At 36.8% G+C, this 25,646-nt stretch overlaps 1 protein-coding gene across 1 annotated transcript; it reads left to right on the top strand.

Moving 5' to 3' along the window:
- Positions 1-11,770: 11,770 nt before the first annotated feature.
- Positions 11,771-13,352, top strand: LOC138339361 (uncharacterized mitochondrial protein AtMg00860-like). The gene is made up of 2 exons (XM_069290953.1): positions 11,771-11,878; positions 13,050-13,352. Exons 1-2 carry the CDS (start codon positions 11,771-11,773, stop codon positions 13,350-13,352), a joined length of 411 nt encoding a protein of 136 aa, XP_069147054.1.
- The last annotated feature ends 12,294 nt before the right edge of the window (positions 13,353-25,646 follow it).

The following is a 25,646-nucleotide window of genomic DNA, read 5'->3' as shown; positions in this document are numbered from 1 at the left end:
ATCTCTCTTCATGTTATCCGCACAAGATTTTTGACGACTGTAAGCAGTAGCCAATCTATCCTTGATCATTCCCACCATTTCCATAGACACCCTCATGTATGATCTCAGGGCCAAGGATGGAAGACTCTCATACCTCAAACTACCCAACTCGATACCTACTTATCCTGCCATATAGTGCTTCAAAAGGTGCCAACCCAATACTTGAATGGTAGCTATTATTATAATAAAACTCAATCACCGGAAAGTGATCAGCCGAACTCCGCTTGAAGTCATTAACAAATGCTCTCGGCATGTCTTCAAGGGTCTGTATCGTATGCTCTGCTTTTCCATCTGTCTAGGGATGAAACGCAGTACCGAGCTTCACCTGTGTACCCAATCTATTTTGGGAAGATCTCCAAAAGTGAGAAGTGAACTGTGCTCCCCTATCTCAATTGATAGATAAAGGAATCCCATACCACCTCACTATCTCATCAATATAGATCTTGGCATAATCTTCGCCATATAAGTAGCCTTCATAGGTCTGAAGTGAGCACACTTAGTAATTCTATCAACAATGACCCGAATGGAATCATGCAATCTCCTTGTCTTGGGCAGACCAACCACAAATCCATATTAATAGCCTCCCACTTCAGCGTTGGAATCTCAATCCTCTGGGTGAGACCTCAAGGATTAAGGTGTTTGGCCATAACCTGTTGGAAAATGGGGCACTCCTGCACAAACTTAAAAATATCTCGCTCTATACCTTCCCACCAATAGATCTCCTTGAAATCATGATACATTTTGGTGGCACCTGGATGAATGGATTACTTGGATCCATGACCCTCTACAATAATATTAGTTCTCAGATTATCAATATTTGGCACACAAATTTTGCCCTGGTATCTAAGCACACCATCCTACCCTAGGGAGAATCATTCATTCATCTTACTCAACACTGAGTCTTTCAACTCCATGAGCACTGGTCGAGATTCTGCTAATCTTTAACATCTATAACAAATGAGGATTCAGAAATGCAAGGAACTGAAACATCTCCACTTAGTGTATCTACCAGTCGTACACCTAACCTAGCCAATTGGTGTACCTCTTTAACCAGATCCTTCCTCTCATCATCAAAATGAGACACACTGCCCATGCTCAATCGGCTCAACGCATCAGCCACTACATTGGCCTTACCTGGGTGATAGTGGACACTCATGTCATAATCTTTGAGTAGCTCTAGCCATCTTCTCTAACGAAGATTCAACTCTTTCTATGTAAAAACATATTAAAGACTTTTATGGTCAGTAAATACATTAACATATACACCATACAAATAATGTCTCCAAAGTTTTAACGTGAACACACCAACAGCTAACTCAAGATCATGACTAGGGTAATTGTTCTCGTGGATTTTTAATTGTCTTGATGCATATGCAATCACCTTGCGATATTTCATAAGAACACATCCCAAACCTACTTGGGAAATCTCAAAATACACCACATACCCTTCACCACTCCTTGACAACGTGAGAACTGGGGCCAAAGTGAGTCGGTCTTTGAGCTCTTTTCACACTTTTTAGACCACTCAAACTTTGACTTCTTCTTTGTTGAAGAAGTTAATTGAGCAGCAATCTCGAAAAAGCCCTCAACAAGCCTGCAATAATAATTATCCAGATCCAAGAAACTTCAAATATCGGTAGGAGTGAGGGGTCTCGGCCAATTCTTCACCACCTCAATTATTTTTGGATAGACCTCTACACCCAGATTGGTCACAACATGACCAAGGAAGGTCACTGATCTCAACCAAAACTCACATTTGCTAAACTTTGTACACAACTAATGTTCCCTGAGTACTTGCAATGTCATTCTAAAATGTTTTTCATGCTCTTCTCTGGACTTTTAGAGTATATGAGTATGTGATCTATGAATACTATGACAAAAGAATGAAGGTATTCACAGAAAACTATACTCATAAGGTCCATAAATGCGGCTGGTGCATTAGTGAAACCAAATGACATGACAAGAAACTCATAATGACCATACCTAGTATGTAAATCAGTCTTAGGAACGTCCTCTTGTCTCACCTAAAGTTTGTGATAACCTGACCGAAGATCTGTTTTAGAAAAGAAACTTGAACCTTAAAGTTGATCAAATAGATCATCGATTTTTGGAAGAGGATATTTGTTCTTTGTAGTGACTTTGTTGAGTTGCCGATAATCGATACACATTCTAAGAGTTCCATATTTTTTCTTAACGAACAACACTGGAGCGCCCCATGGGGATATTCTGGACTGGACGAAGCCCTTATCGAGAAGATATTTTAATGGAAAATTCAACTCTTTGAGTTCAGTTGGAGCCATTCTACAGGGAGGAATGGAAATTTGTTTAGTGTTGGGATCTAAGTCAACACCAAAATCAATTTCGCATTCAGGAAGAATTCTCGGTAAGTACTTTGAAAAGACATTTTATAACTCATTCACTATGGACATAGAGTCTATGGAAAGAACCTCATGCTCTATGTCATTAACTCTTACTATGTGGTATAAATACCTCTTAGATAATATCTTAATGGCTTTAAGATTGGAAACTATTTGGCTTGTTAGATTTGAACAACTCCCTTCCCATTCCATCTCTAACTCATTTGGAAAGTAAAACCTCACTACCCTATTTCGGCTGTCTATTGTAGCATAACACTTATGGAGCCAATAAATACCCAGAATTATATCAAAATCAAGCATGGTTAATTCTATTAAATCTGCATCGGTGACTTTATCAAGAATAGTTATTGGATAATCTGTATATACTCTTTCAACTCTTATGTTGTCTCCTATGTGAGTACTAAATAGAAAAGGCTCATGCAAAATCTCAGGAAGCAAGTCAAAACAAAAGATAAAGTAGATCTTGGATCTAACAATGCATACACAGGAAAAGAGAACACATGCAACGTACCAATGACCATATCAACTGACTTCTCCTGCTCCTCTCTACCTTTAAAAGCATAGAATATGTTCATCTGGGGAACCTCGACTGCAGCAGTAGGATTAGGATGAGGCTGAGTATCTGCCTTGGACTGATTTTTTCGCATTTGGGCAGTCCCTAATCATGTGCCCACTCGTACCGCACCTATAACATCCTTTAAAACCTACCATGTACTCACCTCTATGAACATTACTACACTTACCACACATCTATCGGTCACGCTGGCCATTTTTATCATTGCCTTTATTGGAATTAGTGTTCTTCGAAGGAGCAGGATTACCTGAGTGTTTGTGCCCCTTCTTGAACTTGGGCCTATCTCAAACTCTAAACAAATTCTTACCGGTGCTCGAACCGGACTGATCTGAGGGCCTAGAGTTCTTGATCTCTCAGCTTCTCTTCCTCTAACGACTCTCCTCAACCTGTTGTGCAAGATCCATCAACCTATCAAGGTCCATGTTATCATGCAAATTCTCTTCCCAACATTCCTCTTGTAAATCTTCCGACACACAATTCACAAACCTACTCATCTTATCCATGCTACTGGACACCACAAAAGAAACATATTTTGAAAGCTTAACAAACTTCAAGGATTATTCTCTGACTGACATATCTCCCTGTAGTAAGAACGTCTCAAGTGATGGGGACTCCTCCTGGTGCTCAACCATCTCCCCACATCCTGTGCCACACCTGAGTCACATCTTTGACTTGGTATACATCCAACTCAACCTCTTCCTCTTCACTAACACCCATAGCACAAAGAATCTTGTGAAACTCATCCACAAACTCTTGTGGATCCTCATTAGTCTTGGACCCATTGTAGACTGGAGGATTCATTCTGGTAAAATCCCTAAGTCTACTAGCCATGGTTCTAGTATGTGGGTTCTCCCTGGGAGCACCCTCTCTAATGGCTTGTGTCATGATGACCTTTGCCTGCACAGTGATGGCTTGGAACATATGAAATAGTGTCTCCCTCACTTCTCTATCCGTCATCGCAAATGGGTTGACAGACACTTATACTTCAGTAGTTGGGGCTTGAGGAGGAGCTTGGTTGCCTCCAGCAACCGCTTCTTCGACTCTTCTGCTTGTGTTTCTTCTTGTGTTCATTTTCTACATGTATACACAATAAGGATTTAGACACTAGAATGACACAAAATGTCAATGATCTACACAATAGATAAAAAGTAGAAGAAATGAAAATTCCTAACATTACATAGTCTTTATGTCATGATTGCGGTGCACTTCACAACCATAAGTTAGAAACTACGTAACATGGTTGTGTTGAGAATTAGTTCCAAGGTAATATAATCTCATGATTTGATACCAAGTCTATCACACCCCAAATTCTTGAATCAGAACACAACCAGCTTCGTTAACCTCTCAAAAATCGCAGACAAGCCTCTTCTTAGCTTTCATCACAATCATACAGTTAAATTTGCACAAAATTGAGAACTTTTAAACTTAATGAAGTGTACTTATACTTCATATAATTTCTACATAAGAGTGATATACTAATAGCTCAAACTAAAGCAACCATCTATTAAAGATTAAACAATTGAAATAGAGAATCATAATAATGATAACAGTTTGCCAATCGGCCATATTACAAATGCTTGAATAAATGTTTGAAATGAAACGCTAGGGAATAAATCCACCAGCGATGTCTATTGTACTAAAACTATTATAATAAAGTGTAGCATCCTCGAACTCAAGAGGACCTACCAAAGTCTGGAGATTGCTAATCCAAACTGCTTCATCGAATCTTCAATCCTCTCTAGAACCTGCACCTATAAAAATAATATTAATATATGGGGTTAGTGCACACTTGTAATAAAAATGAGTGTATTCACATAAACACATAAGGACTATGCATGATCAAGGAAAGCTCTTCCTAAAGCAACATGTCGTTTCTGGAAAGCTAAGTCACTTTACTTTCTTAAATCGTTATTTATTATACATGCTATGAATATGACATGTACTAATGCAATTAAGGAATACAACTAATTTTCTATATGAACATAATACCTTGGAATCATGAACATAATTTTAGAACAACTTAAACAAAACATAAGAAATTTGCTCCCTTAGGCCAAGTGCTCTTCCCTCCCTCCTTAGTTTATTTTTTTCAGTCTTTTTCTTCTTTCTATTATGTAGTTCAATGATCTCCTTTGATCTTATGTTTACATACAAGTGCAGTGATTCATTATAGTCCCATACATGCAATGAATCGATTAAGTAATCCAAAAGACTAAGGAAATGATTTGGCTACCTTACATACAAGTTATATTTTCCATTCTTATTAAATTGGGAATGAATGTATTTATAAGACAATTTTTATTGGCTATGCCCATTAATTGGTTGTTAACCTAATATATGGATCTTTAAGGCATATATTCATACTCCAATATTGGAATAAACCACTAACTTGTTACGACTTCATTGTTATCAAACACTAGTGATTGACATTTTTAAGCTCTTACTTACTTAGCTCACTTTGAACTAACATTTCTACTTCTTTGATCAGTTGTTCACTGTGAACATAGGACTTTCATTATTTCTTACTTTTTTTAAAGAATTCTTTAGAATTAACTGAAGAAGATCATGCGAGCTAACATGAAATCTAGTTTCTCCCCCACACCGAAAAGGGTGATTCACCTATTAAGGTGAACCAAGTCCAGTGTCTACCCCATACCAAAAAGGGGGGTTCACCAACAAAAGTGAAACCATGTTAGTGTCTTCCCCACACCGAAAAGAGGGGTTCACGGTTAAACTGACCCAAATAATTTCCTGAGCTTTAACCGACATAGATCATGTGAGATAAATATGAAATCCAGTGTCTTCCGCACACCGAAAAGAGGTGGAATCACAGGCCAAAGTGAAACCGAACTTCCTAGCATTTTTAGGTGGAGGCATCCACTAGCTAGTTTCTCTATGTTTGCAAACATAGTTCGAAGACTAGGAGACACAGAGACCCTGGTCCACCTGGGTGGTAATCGTATCTCATGAGTCTTACATATGCTGGCACAGGATCATTGCTAGTCTATCGGTGCTAACCTCAGATCTATTTTACTTTATTATCTCTTAGAGTTGACTCAAACATTATGGAATTTTTCTTATAGTTATGAGGTTTACTTAACTCTGTGAATGACTGATCATCCCTTTCTTTGCATGATGAATATGAACTTATGTATTACATTATCATCATGGTGCGTGTGGGACTTGTCTCACGGACTTTAGCACCCTCTTATGTGAGTATTTTTGACATAATCGATTAAGTCTAATTGAGACTTGTATCACTTCTTTTAAAACTCTATTCTACGTCAATTTCATAACTTGAGATTTTAGTTATTTCATTACTCACCTTAACTTGTTCAACGTTTATTGGTAGTTTTGTACAATTATTTATGAAAGTTATAACTACTTATTCAATGCTATTACGTTCACAAGTTCGTGTGGATAGAGTATGTTGGGACTTGTCCCATTGATTGGCATAATCTATGTCATGAGTTCATTGATGTAAAGATTGGTATGACTTTACATGATTTGGAAGTAATATGATTGGACATAGTTTTGCTAGCCAATTTGTTAGCATAAATCACAATTTCACTAGATACTTGTCATAACATTATCACTAGCCATGTCAATTATTTCATAAATACATTATAATAATCTATCATGTTAAACAAGTAAACTTTTAACCTTTGATTAGCCTATGAAACAATTCAATGAACAACTTATAACAATTTCATATTCTGAACACAAGTAGGCACTATAACATTTAACATTCATGTAGATAACACCCGAAGTATGTGGATCTAACATGTAGGTTCCATTCGATATTATAGTCATGGAAACATACACATAATAATCAGTTAACACCATATACAAACAACATTCTTGAAATTTACATCATACAAATTACAAGAATTGGAAATCAAGAGAACTAGGGAGACGAACATGGGATTTATTGAGAACAACCCTAGATTCGATATTCTTGATTTCAGAACATATGAAAAGCCCCTTGGTGGAAGAATTCTAGGACATAAAACCCATACCTTATTGTAGAATTGAATCTATAAACATAACCTTTATCTTTTGCACGAAAACCTTCAAGGATCACCTTGAAATCGCCTGAAGAGAATATTCTATATTTCTTACGTTTGCTTACTGTTTTGAGTCGTAGGTTTTCTAGTGATTGAACGTGAGTCTAAGTCTTAGGAACTGATATGGACTAATTAAACGTAGGATAATTAAGTTAATACATATATCAATTATCTAATTACCAAAACGCCCCTCCTAAATTGATTAAAAATAGGAGAACATTTGACTAAGACAAATCTAGAAATTATCTAAGGCTTTCGGCTAAGACCATGATTTTTATTTTAATTAATTAATTAATATAATTAAGTTGCTAATTTAATTAATTAATTGACCTAGGGTAATTACTAAGGTGCCCCTAAGTCATTAGGACCATAACCAACCCTTTTGGACCATCCTAGGTTAGGTACTAGGATGTTTCTTAGTTAGTTACTTGTCTTAATGTCACCCCTTTAGGTCTTAGGTTGTCGGATTTCTTAGTTAGTTATTTTTTGTTACTCCTAGGTTAGTTAGTTAGCTAGGTCAGTTTGTTAGAGTCTAGGACTGTTTAGGGAGATTGGACCCACGAAGGATGACCCGGACGTGCGTCTATACTCAACCGCTCTAGCCGAATCGGTTATCTTGTATCAAAGGTGTAACAACCCTAAAAATAGATAAGATAAGTAATGTGTAATGTGTCTACAATGCCTACCATAATAACAGGGTTCACATGGATTGACACGCGTAGAACGAGACCTCGAAAATCTTGATACATCCAAGAGAACTAACTTGGGGAGTTAGTTGAGATTGGAAAGGTTGGTTCCAACCATGTATGGCTCTTGAATACGAAGATTTACTCGAATGAGTCTTTACCGTACTTAAAAAGAGAAAATCATAGTTTTGGAGGATCTAGGGATAAAAAAGTCTTTTTCCAGCCTAAGGGTAGTATCGTAATTACCCTAAATATATAATTAATTAATTAATTAATTAATAAGGTAGGGGCATTTTGGGGAGAGAGGGCCGCAAATGGGCTCTTGAAGTGAAGTCTTGCTCCACCCGGGTTCGAACCTAGGTGGAAGCAAAGAATTAAAGTTGTTTTTAATTTAAGTTGGTAATTTAATGAAAAAAAAATCATATTTATTATTTATTATCTGATTTAAAATAAAATGAAATTAGATTTTTAATAATTAAATAAAACCTTATTTGACTAAGTCCTAAACTAAACTCCTAAGCCTAAGAAAACTCTTAACTCCCACACTTATCTCTCTCTCACACTTCTTTATCACTCCCATTCACGATCTAACTCTGCCAAACTAACTTTCAAGAACAGAAAAATAAACCATGTTGTTCACACTTGAGTAGCTCACACAAAACCACAAGAAAAGAAACATTAATCCCACGTTAGGCAAACAGAGGTTGTCCGTCGAGTGGTGTTGACATTGAGGGGACTTGGACGTGATCTTGGGTGATGTTTTTCGGAAGAAAGTCGAGGGTTTAAGGTCGAAAAAGTATGGGTTCTCTTCTCTCTTAGTCCCTTTCCCAAGATATCCCTAAGGTTCAAACGAATCTATTCCAGAATCTAGGATTATTCCCCGTTGCATGTCCCAGTCACTAGCTCCCATTAAATCATAGGTTGGTTATGTCTGCTATTAGAAAACTAGGGATGAAACGCGTTTTCGTGATGATTAAGTGTTTATATGTATGTTCGGAATTATGTGATTTATGTTGATGCTTTTCAAAAATTATGTCTACGTGTGAGTGCAATGTAAACCGTATCTATGTGCCTCGGGCTAAGGCTTTAAAAATGTGATGTTGTGGTTGTATTTCATGTACAAATTATTATGTAATTCGTGATGTTCATATGAGTTGAAATGTGGCTGATTTGAGTGATAATCTCTTGGCTAAACAAATCCATGGAAAATGCACCTAAGAACTTATTAAATGATCTACGAATTACCCTATGAATTTACGTTTAAATGTTGAAGGAAGTGAAATAAAAAATGTGACAAATTTCCAGAAAACTATAAGTTAGTTTCGGCTAAAAATAGAGGAACAAATATGGAATTTTAAATGAGTATAAATTAGGTGAGGTCATTACAAATCGAACCTGCAACCTCACCTGTAAAAAGAACTAAAAAGGTGAATAAGCGTTGTGGGGGGTTCAAACCCACAACCCCTCGGCCAAGAAAGAGGATTTTCAAAGGATTGAAATAAAAAGGAAATGGTGTTGTTGGGGCTCGATCTAGGGTCCCAATGTTATGTGGACTGGAATTAAATAAAAAGAAAAATCTAAAGTGTTGTCCAAGGGATTCCAAACCGGGTTACCTTGCCCAAATTCCGTAATGATACATAAGTCATACGTGAATTAAATATTCAAGAATAATGATCCCTACTTAGATCAAAATTGAGATCTTGTCATACATACAAGATGCATAAGTCTTGTACCACATAATCTTAGGAAGGTATAAATCATTTAAACAAACGATGAATGAAGCCTCATGGCTTGTATGTATAGACCTATAAGTCTAGCATACATTTAAAAATAAGTGAACCTAAGAAGTATGTAATGAAATCATGTAACCCTAGAAGGGTTAAGTAAGAGTATAAAACACACTAAATGGCCAAGTGCATTGGCACATGATGAAATGAATAAGGAAATGATGAAATAAACAATGCAATGATGAAATGAACAAAGATATGATGAAATGAACCATGAAATGATGAAACCCTAGAAGGACTAAGTAAGAGTGTGAAACACACTATATGGCCAAGTGCATTGTCATATGATGAAACGAACATTCACTAAAATAGGGTGAGTAGCTATGAAGAGAAAATGTTCTAATTTTAATGAATGTGGTGACATGATATGAGGCTAATGTAAACCATAAGAGTAATCTCAAATGAACCTAACTAAATATCACCAAAACGTACTCACCTATGAGAGTGTAAAGTTAATGAAGAGACCAATCTCTATGAATATTCTAATGAAAGTATTGAGATTACCACACTTAATAATAATGATGAGATTAGAAATCATCTATTGAGCTATGATGTCCTCATACTAGAAGCCAACTTCCATGACATATGAGTTGAATGTAATGGAACTTTATACTGAGTACCGGTAGACTAGCTATGAGCAGTGATTTCTTCTTTGAGGAAGGGCGGAGGTTCACGTAACTCTCATGAGATGTGACTGTCTGACATGCTTGGTATGGGTCTCCTTATATATCGTAGTCTTTGGACTATACTGTCAATATAGAGATCTGGTGGGGTTCAATTCCCATGTATGCTAGCATGTTTTGGGTCACTTTTGCCGGTGATTCCACCTCTTTTTGGTGTGGGGGAGACACTGGATTTCATGATGCTCACATGATCTATGTCGGTTAAAGTTAAAGTTCCCCATGAATGAATAAGGCTAGCCTCAAATGATGCACATAATGAAATGAATGATACCAAAGTGTTAGCATAGGATAATTAAGAGGTGAGATAGACTTAATTAATGACACTAGGTCATTCTTGATCAGTGCACAGCGAATCCGATGAATGTCTTAAACTACATCCTAGGTATAGCAGGTGTTTACACTAGCCTATGGATGAAATGAAATGAAGTACGTATGAATGAATGAAACAGACTCTATGTTTCTAATGAAAGCTCCCTAGTTGAGGTCCTATATGTTGAGCCCTCATTTTTGCGAAGTTTTGATGTCAAGTCCATGATTCCATGGTCTCATGGCATATGAACGAATGATATGAAAAATGTTATGTGCTATATGCAATATGTTATGTGTTATGTGCAAGATGTTATGTGTTGCAATATGATAATTATGATGATGCGTATTACTCTCATGGCATAACTTTCATAATTAAAATTTAGAAAGCTCACTAACATTCCTAATCCCAATTTGGCAAGTCCACTGACTTGTCTTTCCATAATCTTGTTGTTAGGAAAGAGCTTTTCTTAATCATGCATGTCCTTGGTGTGTGCTTTCATATACCCATACTTAGTACAAGTGTGTAATAATCCCATACAATTGTACAATTTTAGGTGCAGGTGCAGGTGGACGCTAGATCTTACAATTTGATGTTGCAGCTATCCGGACGTGGAGCTTTCATCCGGACTTAGTAGGCCCTCATTCTTTCGAGGATGTCTACCGTTATTATCTATCTTAGATGTAGGCTATACCTAGTAGAGAATGTTCCACTAGTGTTTCTTTCTTTTGTTCAGACTTTGTATTGGTGTCGTTTTGGAAAAATACGTTTAATAAGATTTTGAACTGATTCTTTCATTGATTATCTCTACATTAGATGGTTAATTTGTGAGCGTCTATGCTGTTAATTTGAAGGTTTTAACATGAAATAATAAAACTAAAAAGTTCAAATTTTCTGCTAAAATTAACCTAGATGAAGTAAGAATGACGTATGTAGGCTTGTTTGCGACTTCTGAGAGGTCAACGATGCCGGTCTCGTTTGGGTCTAGATTTTGGTCATGAATAAGTTGGTATCATATCCCTAGGTTAAATTTCGAGGATAATAAGTTCACATCAACCATACTGGTTAGTTTCAAAGTCATGGTAGTGAAGTGCATCTCTATCCTGAATCAGAGATTGTATGATGCGTAGCAAAATTTCCCTTATTCTAATCTTGTCGTGCCTTTCCTAATGTCTTATTTTGTTGGTCTTAAGAGCGTATCTAACATCAACTCTTTAAGTTCCCAAAGGATGAATACAAGGAGAAAAGCATGCGGAGAGATTGGAGGAGTAGCTACTGGGTAATTCAGGTTCCTTCTCAGGCTCCAGCTGCTGGAATAGAGATTCCTGTTAACCCATCTGGGTTGACAGATGGAGAAGTAAGGACCACGTTGGTGCAGATGGCCTAATATAGCACTTTACAAGCTTAGGCTATTGGGTTTGATTGATGTGGAGAAGTCTGAGTTGTCATCTTACCAGCTAAGGGATGCAGTTTAATTCTGGTACAAAGTGTGGCATATGAGGAGAGTGTATGATGGGCTCTAACGCTTGTTACATCTGTGGCAAACACATGATGAAGGACTATCCGAATAGGAGGAAATGTAAGAGCTTATAGGGTTCGTAAAGAATGCCCAATAATTGTAGGTGATAAGACATGTGTGCAGACTTGGTTGAGTTACCCATGAATGATTTTGATGTTATTTTTGGTATGGACTGGCTTCATAGTTTTTATGCATGTATGGAATGTTGTAGTAGGGTTGTGAGATTTTGTTTCCCTAATGAAGAAGAGCTAGTCTGGGAGGAATACAACTCGAGTCGTCCTAATCCCTTGATTTCAAACCTTAAGTGATGTCCAAGGGGTTATTGTGTCATCTAGCAACTGTTAACGATTTAGATCATGACATTCCTTCCATAGACTTAGTACTTGTAGTGAATGAGTTCAAATATGTATTTCCTGATGATTTGCCTGGAATTCCTCCCCTCGAGATATTGACTTTGGTATGGACTTAGAACATGATACTAAACCAATTTCAATTCCTCCTTATAGTATGACTCCACCTGAACTCAAAGAGTTGAAGCTGCAGTTAAAAGATCTCACTAATAAGGGTTTCATTCAGCCGAGCATATCCCCTTTGGGCGCTCCAGTGTTTTTTCTAAAAAAGAAATATGGAACCCTTAGAATGTGTATCAGTTATCCGCAGCTAAACAAAGTCATTATCAAGAATAATTATCCACATCCAAAATAGATGACTTGTTCGACCAACTTCAAGGGTCTAGTTTCTTCTTGAAGATTGATCTTAGTTCAAGGTACCATCATCTCAGGGTTAGGGATAAAGATGTTCCAAAGACAGTCTATCGTACCCGTTATGGTCATTACGTGTTTTTATTTATGTCATTTGGTCTCACGAATGCACCTGCTGCATTTATGGATTTCATGAATAGAGTCTTCCAAGAATACCTTGACTCTTTCTCATAGTATTCATTGATGGCATTGTCATCTACTCTAAGACCAAGGAAGAGCATGAACAACATTTGATACTAACCTTGCAGGTAATTCGACAACATCAGCTTTATGCCAAATTTAGAAAGTGTGAATTCTGGCTTAGATCACTTACCTTCCTGGGTCATGTTGTGTCCGACAAAGGTGTGGCGGTAGATCCCAGGAAGACAGAGGTTGTTAAGAATTGGCCAAAACCTCTTACTCCCACAGATATTCGTAGCTATTTGGGATTGACTAGTTATTATCACAGGTTCGTGGAGGGTTTTTATTCCATTGTTGCCTCACTGACAACTTTGACTAAGAAGAAAGCCAAGTTTGAATGGACGGAGGCTTGTGAGAAGAGTTTCCAGTAGCTCAATGATAGAGTCATTTAAACCCCGATGCTTACTTTGCCTAAATGTGATGAGAATTACACTGTTTATTGTGATGCATCTAGGGTTGGTTTGGGTTGTATTCTGATGCAAGGTGGTAAGGTGATAGCTTATGCGTATATACAACTCAAGGTTCATTAGAAGAATTATCCCACTCATGACCTTGAGTTGGCACCTGTGGTGGCACTACTTGTATGGAGTGCATGTGGATGTGTTCACAGACTACAAGAGCCTCCAGTACGTGTTCACGCACAGAGAGTTGAAACTACGTCAAGAGATATGGTTGGAGATGTTGAAGGACTATGACATGAATATCCACTACCATTTAGGCAAAGCTAATGTTGTAGCTTATGCTTTGAGTAAGATGAGAATGGGGAGTACAACCCATTTTAAGGATGCGAAGAAGGAATTGGTGAAACATCTACACAGACTGGCCAGGCTGGGTGTGCGGTTGGTTGACTCTACTAGTGGGGGTGTTTCAATTAATCCTAGTTCTGAATCATCCTTAGTATTTGAAGTCATGGAGGGTCATCATCTTGATCCTGTATTGATGGAGATGAAGGACTCAGTGTTGGTTAAGATAAATGAGTCTTTTGCTTTGGGAGATGACAACATACGTAGGTACCATAACATGCTGTGTGTACTAGATGTGGATGATTTGTGGACCAGGATCATAATAGAGGCCCATGGTTCCAGATTTTCCATATATCCAGGTTCCACCAAGATGTATCATGATCATAAACAAATCTATTGGTGGGATGGCATGAAGAAGGACATTGCAGATTATGTGTCCAAGTGTCCTAATTGTCAACAGGTTAAGGCAGAACATCTTAAGCATGGAGGTCTTACTCAGATTATTGATGTTTCGACTTGGAAATGGGAGGTCATTAATATGGACTACGTGGTTGGTCTTCCGAAGACTAGGAGATAACATGACTCCATATGGTTTATTGTGGACAGGATGACTAAGTCTGCCCACTTTATCACTGTGAAGTCTACTTAATGAGCCGAGGATTATGCGAAACTCTACATTAATGAGATTGTGAGATGGCATGGGATTCCATTGTCTATCATTTCAGATAGAGGAGATCATTTCACTTTACATTTATGGAGATCCTTCAAGAAGTGCTTAGGCACGCAAGTGAAGCTTAGTACTGCCTTCATCCTCAGACAGATGGGCAGGCCGAGTGCACCATTCAGACATTGGAGGACATGCTGAGGGCGTGTGTGATTGACTTTAAGGGTAGCTGGGAAGACCATCTGCCTTTGATAGAATTCTCGTATAATAATAGTTATCACTCCAGTATTGGGATGGAACCGTTTGAGTCACTATATAGCAAGAGGTGTAGGTCTCAAGTTGGATGGTTCGAGGTTGGAGAGTCATCCATTTTTGGTGTAGAGATCATTAATCAGGACTTAGAGAAGGTCAAGATGATTAGGGACAGGTTGGCTATTACTTAGAGTCGACAGAAGTCTTATGTAGACAATAGAAAACGACCCTTAGAGTTTGATGTTGGTGACCAGGTTTATTTGAAGATATCACCTATGAAGGGGGTGATGAGGTTTGGCAGGAAGGGGAAGTTGAGTCCGAGGTATGTTGGGCCATATGAAATCCTACAGCGTGTTGGAGAAATGGCCTATGAGTTGTCATTGCCTGCAGAACTAGCTTTTGTTCATCGAGTCTTTCATGTCTCTATGTTAAAGAAGTGTCTGGGTGATCCAGCATCAATTCTACATGTCGGAGGTTCGGGGGTTGATGAAACTTTGTTCTATGAGGAGTTACTTGTTGAGATTTTAGACAGATAGGTCAAACGGCTGAGGAACAAAGGGATTTCAACAGTGAAGGTATTGTGGAGGAATTACCTTATTGAGGGTGCTACGTGGGAGGAAAAGGCCAATATTAGATCCTGCTACCCCCATATTTTCAGCTCTTGAGGTTTCCCTACTTTTAAGTCTAGTTTCCTTATCTCTCCATTATTTGTTGCTATTGCTTGATCATCTATAGTAACAATGTTATCATCTGTTTGGCATTACGCAAAATAGTTAATAGTGTCATTCAAAGGTGAATGTTTCTAGGAGGGGATAATCTAAAAACCTTAAAAATGGATAAGATAAGTAATGCTTAATGTGTCTACAATACCTACAATTAGACCAGGGTTCACACAGATTGATGCGCATAGAACCAGACATCACAACCTTGCTACAACAAAGACAACTAACTTGGGGAGTTATTTGATCTTTTAAATGTTGTGTCCAACCATGTACGGCTCTCGAATACGAATATTTACTCGGATGAGTCTTTACTGGACACAAAAAGGGAAAATCATAGTTTTTGAGGGTCTAGGGGTAAAAGGTATTTTTCAAGGATAAGTGTAGCATTTTAATTATACAAAATATATAATAAATTATTTATTAATAAGGTAGAGGGGCATTTTGGGGAGACAGGGACGAAAATGGGCTCTTGAAGTGAAGTCTTTCTCCACCCAGGTTCGAACCTAGGTGGAAAAAATGAATTAATGTTGTTTTTAATTTAAGTTGGTAAATTAATGAAATTAATTTATATTTATTATTTATTAGCTGATTTAAAATAAAAGGAAATTACATTTTTAATAATTAAATAAAACCTTGTTATACGAAGTCCTAAACTAGACTCCTAAGGCTAAAAGAACTCTTCTCCCCCATGCTCATCAATCTCTCTCACGTCTCTCTCACTCTCATTCACGATCTCTCTTTGCCGAAGTTACTTTCAAGAACATAAAAATAAACCAAGTTCTTCACACTTGAAGAACTCACACGAGATTACAAGAAAACAAATGTTAATCACACGTTAGGCAAAGGGAGGTTGTCCGTCCAGTGGTGTTGACATTGAGGGGACTTGGACGTGATATTGGGTGAAGATTTTGGGCATAAAGTTGAGGGTTTAACATAAAAAAGGTATGGACTCTCTTATATTTTGGTCCATTTACCAAGATACCCCTAAGATTCAGACGAATCTATTTCGAAAACTAGGGTTGTTCCCCGTTGCATGTCCCTTTCACTAGCTCCCATTGAATCATAGGTTTGTTATATTTGATGGTATAAAACTAGGTATGAAACGTGTTTTCATGATGATTAAGTGTTTCTATGTATGTTTGGAATTATGTGACTTATGTTGATGCTTCTCCGAAATTATGTATACGTGTGGGTGCAATGTGAACCGTATCTATGTTCCTCAGGTTAAGGCTTTAAAAATGTGATGTTGTGGTTGTATTTCATGTACAAATGATTATGTAATTTGTGATGTTCATATGAGTTGAAATGTGTCTGATTTGATTGATAATATCTTGGATAAACGAATCCATGAAAAATGCACCTAAGAACGCATTAAATGATCTACGAATTATCCTATGAATTCATGTTTAAATATTGAAGGAAGTGAGCTGAAAAATGTGACAAAAGTTCCAAAAAATTACAAGTTAATTTCGTCTAAACATAGATGAACAAATCTGGAATTTTAAATGAGTATAAATTAGGTGAGGTCATTAGGAATCGAACCCGCAACCTCACCGGTGAAAAGCACTAAAAAGGTGAATAAAGAGATGGGGTTAAGGGGGGTTCGAACTTGGGTACTCCTGGCTGGAAATTAATATATGAAATTAAGAATTGAGAGGAGTGGGGTTCAAACCCACAACCTCTCAATTAGAATTTTAAGGAAATATAAAAAGAAAATAAATGTGAGGCGTGGGAATTGAACCCACGACCTCAAGGCAGTAGAGGAGAGTAAGAGAAAATGAAAAGAAAGAATTTTGACGCGTGGGAATCGAACCCACGACCTCAAGGCAGTAAAGGAGAGTTAAGAGAAAATGAAAAAAAATAAAAGAAATGTGAGGCGTGAGAATTGAACCCATGACCTCTAGGCAGTAGAGGGGAATTAAAAAAAAGAGAGGTTGTGGGGGTTTGATCCCACAACCTCATGGTCAACTCGAGATAGTCAAGAAAAATAAATAAATAAGTAAATAAAATGGGTTGTAGGGGTTCGAACCCACAACCCCTCGTCCAAGAAAGAGAATTTTTAAGAGATAGAAATAAAAAGGAAATGGTGATGTTGGGGCTTTATCTAGGGTCCCAATTTCATGTGGACTAGAATTAAATAAAAAGAAAAATGTAACGAGTTGTCCAAGGGATTTGAAATCGGGTCCCCTTGCCCAAATTTCGTATTGATATATAAGTCATACGTGAATTAAATATTCAAGAAAAATATTGCCTACTTAGATAGAAATCTATATCTTGGCATACATAAAAGATGCATAAGTCTTGTACCACATAATCTGAGGAAGATGTGAATCACTTAAACGATTGATGAATGAAGCCTCATAGCTTGTATGCATAGACCCATAAGTCTGGCATACGTTTAAAAATAAATGAACCTAAGATGTATGTAATGAAATGATGTAACCCTCGAAGGGTTAATAAATAGAGTAAAACACACTAAATGGACATGTACATCGGCACATGATGAAATGAACAACGAAATGATGAAATGAACAAAGAAATGATGAAATGAACAATGAAATGATGAATCACACTAAATGGCCAAGTGCATTGGCATATGATGTAATGAACATTCATGTAAAATGGGGTGAGTAATTATGAAGAGCAAATGTGCTAATGTTAATGAATATGGTGACAACATGATATGAGGCTAATGTAAAAGATGAGAGTAATCTCAAATGAGCCTAAGTACATGTTACCAAAACGTACTCATACTAGAAGCCAACTTCCATCACATATGAGTTTAATGTAATGGAACTTTATACTGAGTACCGATAGACTAGCGATGAGCGGTGATGCCTTCGTTTGGGAAGGGCAGAGGTTCACGTATCTCTCATGAGATGAGACTGTCTGGCATGCTGGGTATGGGTCTCCTTATATCTCCTAGTCACTAAACCTATACTATCAATATAGGGATCTGACGAGGTTCAATTCCTATATATTCTAGCATGTTTTGGGTTACATTAGCCGGTGATGCCACCTCTTTTCACTATGGAGGAGACACTGGATTTCATGACGCTCACATGATCTATGTCGTATAAAGTTAAAGTTCCCCATGAATGAGGCCACCCTCATATTATGCACATAATGAAATGAATGATACCAATGGTGTTAGGATAGGATAATCAAGAGGTGAGCTAGACTTAACTAATGACACTAGGTCATTCTTGCTCATTGCACAGCAAACCCGATGAATGTATTAAACTACATCCTAGGTATAGCTGGTGTTTCCACTAGACTATGAATGAAATGAAATTAAATGAAGTATGTATGAATGAATGAAACAGACTCTGTGTTTGCTAAAGAAGTCTCTATAGTTGAGGTCCAATATGTTGAGCCTTCATTTTTGGGAATTCTTGATCTCAAGTCCATGATTCCAAGGTCTCATGGCATATGAACGAATGATATGAAAAATGTTATGTGCTATATGCAATATGTTATGTGTTTTGCGCAAAATGTTATGTGTTGTGTGAAATATGATAATTATGATGATGCATGTTACTCTCATGTCATGACTTTACTAATCCAAATTTGAAAAGTTCACTCACTTTTCTAATCCAAATTTGGAAATCTCACTAACTTTCCTAATCTCAATTTGGCAAGTCCACTGACTTGTCTTTCCGTAATCTTGTTGTTAGGAAAGAGTTGTTCGTAATTATGCATGTCCTTGGTGTGTGCTTGCATATACCCATACTAAGTACAAGTTTGTACTAATCCTATACAATAATACAATTTTAGGTGCTGTTATAGGTGTACGCTAGAGCTTACAGGTTGACGTTGCAGCTATCCAGACGTGTAGCTCTTATCCGGACTTGTTAGGCCCTCATTCTTTCGAGGATATCAACCGTTACTATCTATCTTAGATGTACGCTATAGCTAGTGGAGAATGTTCCACCAGTGTTTATTTCTGTTTTTGTTCAGACATTGTATTGGTGTCGTTTTGGCAAAAATACGTTTAGTAAAATTTTGAACAAATTCTTTCATTTGATTATCTCTATATCAGATGGCTGACTTGTGAATGCCTATGATGTTAAGTTAAGGATGTTCAGCATGAATTAAGAAAACCAAAAATTTTAATTTTTTTGCTAAAATTAACCTAGATGAAGTGAAAATGACGTATGTAGGTTTGTCTGCGACCTTTGAGAGGTCAATGATACTGGTCTTGTCTGGGGTCAAGATTCTGGTCGTGACACAAAGAGATACGAGTTCCTTCGTCTTTGACTATAAGGGGTTAGATAAGATACTATCACGACCCAAAAATTGACGTGATGGCACTTGTCTTATCCCACAAAGACAAGTCAGTCTAAAACTCAACTATTACAATAAAATGTGGAAAATTTGTATAATAGAACCAAAAATACCCCCAAGACTTAGTTGTCAAGTGTACAAGCCTCTAAAGTATTACAATTGATTCAAATAAAAATTCAAGTCTCAAATGACCTTGTTTATAAATCAGAACAAGATCATAAATAGGAGAAAGAAAGTACATTGAGACGACAAACATCTACCTCACAAATCTCCAAGAAGCCTCGGAAAACAAGAGAATGACAGATACCACAAAAATATAGGCTCGTAATCTAAAAAAATTGTAGAGAGTAAGGGATGAGTACCAAACCACACGATACTCAGTAAGTAAATCCCTAAACACAAACTAAGGGATGAAATACGGGTACTCCTACTAAAGTAATTAAATAATTGACCAAGGGTTATTACTAAATTACCCCTAAGTCACTAGGACAATAACCAACCCTTTTAGACCATCCTAGATTAGTAACTAGGATGTTTCTTAGTTAGTTACTTGTCTTAATGTCACCCATTTAGGTCTTAGGTTGTCGGGTTCCTTAGTTAGTTATTTTTTGTTTGTCATAGCTTAGTTAGTTAGCTAGGTCAGTTGGTCAGAATCTAGGAACGGTTAGGGAGCTTGGCCCCATGTGGGCATACCCAGACGCACGGATGTCCCCAATGACTCTAATTGACTCGGTTAGCTTGTATCTTGGACGGTTGAACATGTGTTGCGTGTACTTTGCTAAGTTACTATTCTGGAAGGTTCATTTGGAATGTGTACTTATTGTCCGAAGGATCCTCACGATGTCATTGGGCACTGCTTAATCTACATGATCATTTGAAGTGGTCATGTGCTATGGTACCTAGGCTTGACACCTTGATGCCTAGTATATAATGTGTTAAGTTTAGAACCAATAATTTTAGCTTAGGGTCTTCATTGGAGGTACAATTCTTAAACAATCTTGGATTATATTTTAAATACTTGTGCATACTTAGAAATTGGATAACATGCTTAAGTCAATATTTTGTAATATGCCCAATATTTTTCAATATTGGGCATTTGGATGCCTATGTACCCCAATACGCATTCTAAAAAATTTACTAGGCTCTTCACTAATCATGTACATTTTTTTGAATGTTACAGTATTATCCTAAGAATGACACTTTAGGGATGTAGTTTAGATTTAGGGTATACTTTAAGGATAATTTTGGCGAAAACCTTTTAAAAAGTGATATCTAAATTGACTTGGGCCATCTCCTGCAATAATGAACTTTAAAGTTTGGCCCGAATTCATCAAAGTGATCACTCGATTTTGACCCTAAAGGAAATAAAGGATTGTCTTGACTCGCTCAAAATGTGTGGTAAGAGGAAACACCATCTAGATCATCACATCCTACTACTAAATAAGCCAACTAGTTTAAAATTGAAAGACATGTTGCTACTAGTAAATAAAAACTGGCTTGAGACCCGAAATATACCATTTATGAAATTCTTTGAACGTTCGGGGCACGATAGTTACTTTAGATATTTTCTAGAGGAGTTTTTCGATCATATTACCTGGAGATAGACTCAGACTCTCGTCTTCATTATATGATTTTTAGGAATGATGGTATTTCCTAAGGATGGAAAAATTAGATTGACACTCGGATTGTGATGGTTACAGATGCTATCTTTAGAAGAATTAGTGAAGAAAGGAAGTTTAATAAGCAATACAATATAGCCCCAATTATTCTAGCCAACATCTATCGTCTTTGAGTCCATGAAAAAATGGGTTCTACTCTTCCAAGGTGCAATATCTTGCTTCAGTGATGGATGTCTCAGCACTTGATTAAAACAGGCGGTACTTAAAAATAGGATTTGTCCAAGCCAACACAGACGAGTCCCCTTTATAACTATGATTTTCGTTTAAGCATTCGCAAATTCCCAATACACACCAGGAGGGAGGCGTGGGCAAAAGTGGTCTATGACTTCAAAAAAGGGAAACGTACAATAGATGTTTCAAGACTTTATGTCTGAGAAAATAGTGGTTCAAGGGGCTAAGTGTCTTTTTTTAATTCTTCTTGGCATTAAAGAAGTACTAACCTACAACCCTAGCAGGGTAATGCAACAATTCGGCAGAAGACAAATTCTACCTATCTAAGGAGATACGAGTTCCTTCATCTGTGACTATAACAGTGATATAAGGTCGAGTCACGACCCAAAAATGGACGTGATGGCACTTGTCTTATCCCACGATGGCACTTGTCTTCCTAAAGCTCAACTATTACAATATAATGTGGAAAATTTCTATAATAAACTCTAAAATACCCCAAACACTTGGTTGTCACGTGTACAAACCTCTAAAGTATTACAATTGATTCAAATAAAAAATTCAAGTCTCAAATGACCTTATTTCTAGATCAGAACAAGATCATAAATAAGAGAAACAAAGAACGCTGACACGATAAATAACTAGCTCACAAATCTCCAAGAGGCCTTAGAAAAGAAGAGAATGACAAATACCACAAAAATCCAGGCTAGTAATCTACAAAAAAATTGTAGAAGCAAGGGGTGAGTACCAAACCACACGGTACTCAGTAAGTAAATCCCAAAACATAATCTAATAGGATGAAATACGAGTATTCCTACCACCCCAACCGAACCACCACAACTACAACCTGCATAAAAATCAGTCAAACTTAACAACTCACAGTTTATAGCGCACGTAGTTCAACAACAACACTTAGAAAAATTACATATCATCAACAACAAAACTTTGACAAATTACATGTCCTACACAATAGCACTTTAACAATTCACATAACCTCAATAACAGTACTTTAACAAATTACATATCCTCAACAACAACACTTTAACTAATTATATATCCTCAACAACCTTACTTTAACAAATTGTATATCCTCAACAATAAGTTCAGTACCCATCAATCACCAATTTCACATAAAGTCATACAAAAGATTAGCAAAACATAATATCAAGTTCCCTAATGATAAGTATGTGCAATGTAGTGGACTACAATGTCAAGTATAGTGATTCATGTCTGACCTAGTAATACACACCCCCTTTCTCTCAGTCCTGGACCCATAAGGGACATATTTTTCCATGCACCTGTCTCGGCGCACGACAGACCCTCGATAATAGTAATCATCATGGTGCGCGATACGGCCCTCAAAATAAAGTATTCATTACTACGCGCGATACGTCCCTCGAAATAGTACATCCTCTTTAAGTTCTCATTCTTTCTGTATGCACATAACACTTTTCACCACCATGTCTCAAAAAAATGATAATGTCATGTTCAAGAAAATAAAGAGGACATCACCATTTTCATAGCATTGCACAATTCACAACAACATCAACAATGATTCAACTAGCCTTTCAAATAATTCTCCATTATCAACACATCACACATAACCAATTATTCACATTTCCTTTTATTACCCTTTTTTCATCATTAGAATTAATCAAATTGGACAAGTCAACCCATCTCCAATTCTCATTACTCACAAATATATACCACAAGGAAATACATGCATTTCATACACTTAATAAGGGTTTAGAAATCCACTTGCCTGAATGAAATAAGAATTAAACCCAAAATGCACTCAAATATATACTCAAATTTTTAATCTTGATGCCATTAAATGTCAACTCTTTTAATCTTCTCCAAATTTTATGTCATGGGATAAGTTCCAACTTCTCCATATAATATCAACCTAATGGTATTCATATAATGTTATACCACTATATTTAATTGTTTATCTCAATATAGGAAAACTTTAATTATAACTTGATGATTATAAGAAAATTGTGCGCCAAAACTAAACTCACAATCATTACATATGCATAATTAAAGACCCTTGTATAATCTAGTTAGAACAAAGTACCAATTTATTCCATCAACAATTATTTTGCCATAATTACCCAATGATGGGCATTAAATTTCTCAAGTCCAAATTTATATAGGATATACAAATTTAGAACGACAAATTTTGATACTCACTTTCTCCCTTTAATTCCCTACCCCGTGCATCATTATAATTATAATATATTATAATATTAACACTACTTTATTCACATTAAAAGGTTAAAAGAATTAGGCAAGATTTTTACCTGATAAAATTGGTCATCCACCATGGTTGTCATTCGTAAAAATTTCGCCCCTCATTTTATTTCTTAAATTAATTGTTTATTAAAAGCAAAAAACTTATTAACCTTTTTAATGCTTGGGCCAAGTGAAATTTAGCATTAAATTAATTATGAACTTAGCCCATTAACCACCAATTAAATTAAAATAAATTACATAATAAATACATAACTAATTAATTGCAGTTATGGAATAGTTCAAAATTCTCAAATAAACTTCAAAACAGTTTGAAATTAAATCGGAGAACTATCAAGAGGCGTGAAAATAAGAATTTTATAAGAAAATTCAAAAATGACCTTCCAGTACAAAAAAATTGAAGACCAAAAGGCCTTAGCTTTTGTCTCACAAGAGTTGACCAATTGAAGGGCATGCCTAAGCCGTCTAGATTCGACCTTGGATGAGAAACATAACACTCTTGAACTGCACAGATGTCTTCCAAAGTTGTGTTCACTGAGCTGCGCATGTTGAAGAGCAAGTATCTCATCCGTGAAGAAGTTGAAAAATCAAAAGGAGGAGCGGGATCTTCAGTTTTTAATTATGTTATTCCCCTGTGTGGGATTGATTATATTGTATTTGAAATTTTTACCTTTCCCAAAAGATGTATCCCTTTTGTTAACTTTGTAATGAATTCTCTAAGCGTTTGTGAATCTTATTTTGGGGGGATGCAACAATTTGATTTAAATGACGTAATACATCCTTCAAATCACTAGGCGTATCATTGGCACAAAAGGGCTACATACGTGTTTAAGACATGATATATGTGCTTTAACTGTTTATGTGATATTTTTCTTTGAATGAGGACATATCTAACCCACTCCTTCTAAAAATTTCTTAAAATTCTATACAAATCATTATTACAAAATGTTCGACCAAATTTTCCTAGTCTTGAGTTTCTCAACAAAAAAAAACTAAATTCCTACTACCCAAATCCTAAAACATTACCCTATCGCCTCAGGAAAGCTAAAATTGTAGCACTGAAAAGAAGCAAAATTACCTTTATGGAGCCGACTATAGAGGATTTGCAAAGGAAACTACAATTGCTTAAAAAGGAAATCCAAGACACAAGTGAAAAGAGACTAGAAGTGGAGATCGCTACCGCGGTTATTAAAGCCACAAGTGCAGCATTAGACGATGAATTGGTAGCTATGATGGTAAGACACGCTATCATGGATGAAGAGACGACTTCCATACATAGGCTAAACGAAGAATACCCTCTTCTAGATAACACACTTCCTGCCCCTGAAGACACTTAAATGGAAGTTGTTGAAGAAGAATTTGAGGAAGAGATTGTCTATAGACCTTCTTTACAAGGAAGTCTAGCAGAGGGGGACAAGAAAATAACTCTCGAGTCATATCAACAAGTATACCGCATGGGATTAGATTTCATTCTTTGTGCTCTCATTTACGAGCGCCTTCGGGCTGCACTTATTTTAAACCCATCACAGAAATCATTACCCGAGTTGGATAGGAGGACGTCCACAAGACCTATGCGTTTCATCAAAACCGAAAAGGGAACACAATAGAAGAATACGTGGAGTTTAAGACCACGTTCCATAACCTCATCAAGATTGGTAGAATCACACATATATAGGATGTCAATGTTATCCACGGATGTTACTAGCAAGATCTCAACATATCGGTCACAAAGCAGACTATGTTTTACTATTGTTTGTTTACGCCTTACAAGAAAACAATGTTGGAGATCCACATGCAGCTATTTCAAAAGAGGGTCTTTGACCCTCTCAATAAGGATGTGGAAACATTATATCCCATTATAAGCGAAATTTGGAAATGTTGCCCCTACCATGATGCC

This window comes from Solanum lycopersicum, chromosome 11, assembly GCF_036512215.1.
Source record: "Solanum lycopersicum chromosome 11, SLM_r2.1".
Classification (NCBI taxonomy): domain Eukaryota; kingdom Viridiplantae; phylum Streptophyta; class Magnoliopsida; order Solanales; family Solanaceae; genus Solanum; species Solanum lycopersicum.
Note: the sequence above shows the minus strand (reverse complement) of the source record. Positions and strands in the feature narration are given on the sequence as shown.

What these genes read in the sequence shown, in the direction of transcription:
- LOC138339361 (XM_069290953.1), top strand. Translation starts at nt 11,771, where the DNA reads ATGCGGAGAGATTGGAGGAGTAGCTACTGGGTAATTCAGGTTCCTTCT. An exon ending in CTGGGTTGACAGATGGAGAA is followed by an intron (nt 11,879 to 13,049) that starts GTAAGGACCACG and finishes CTAACCTTGCAG; the next exon opens with GTAATTCGACAACATCAGCT.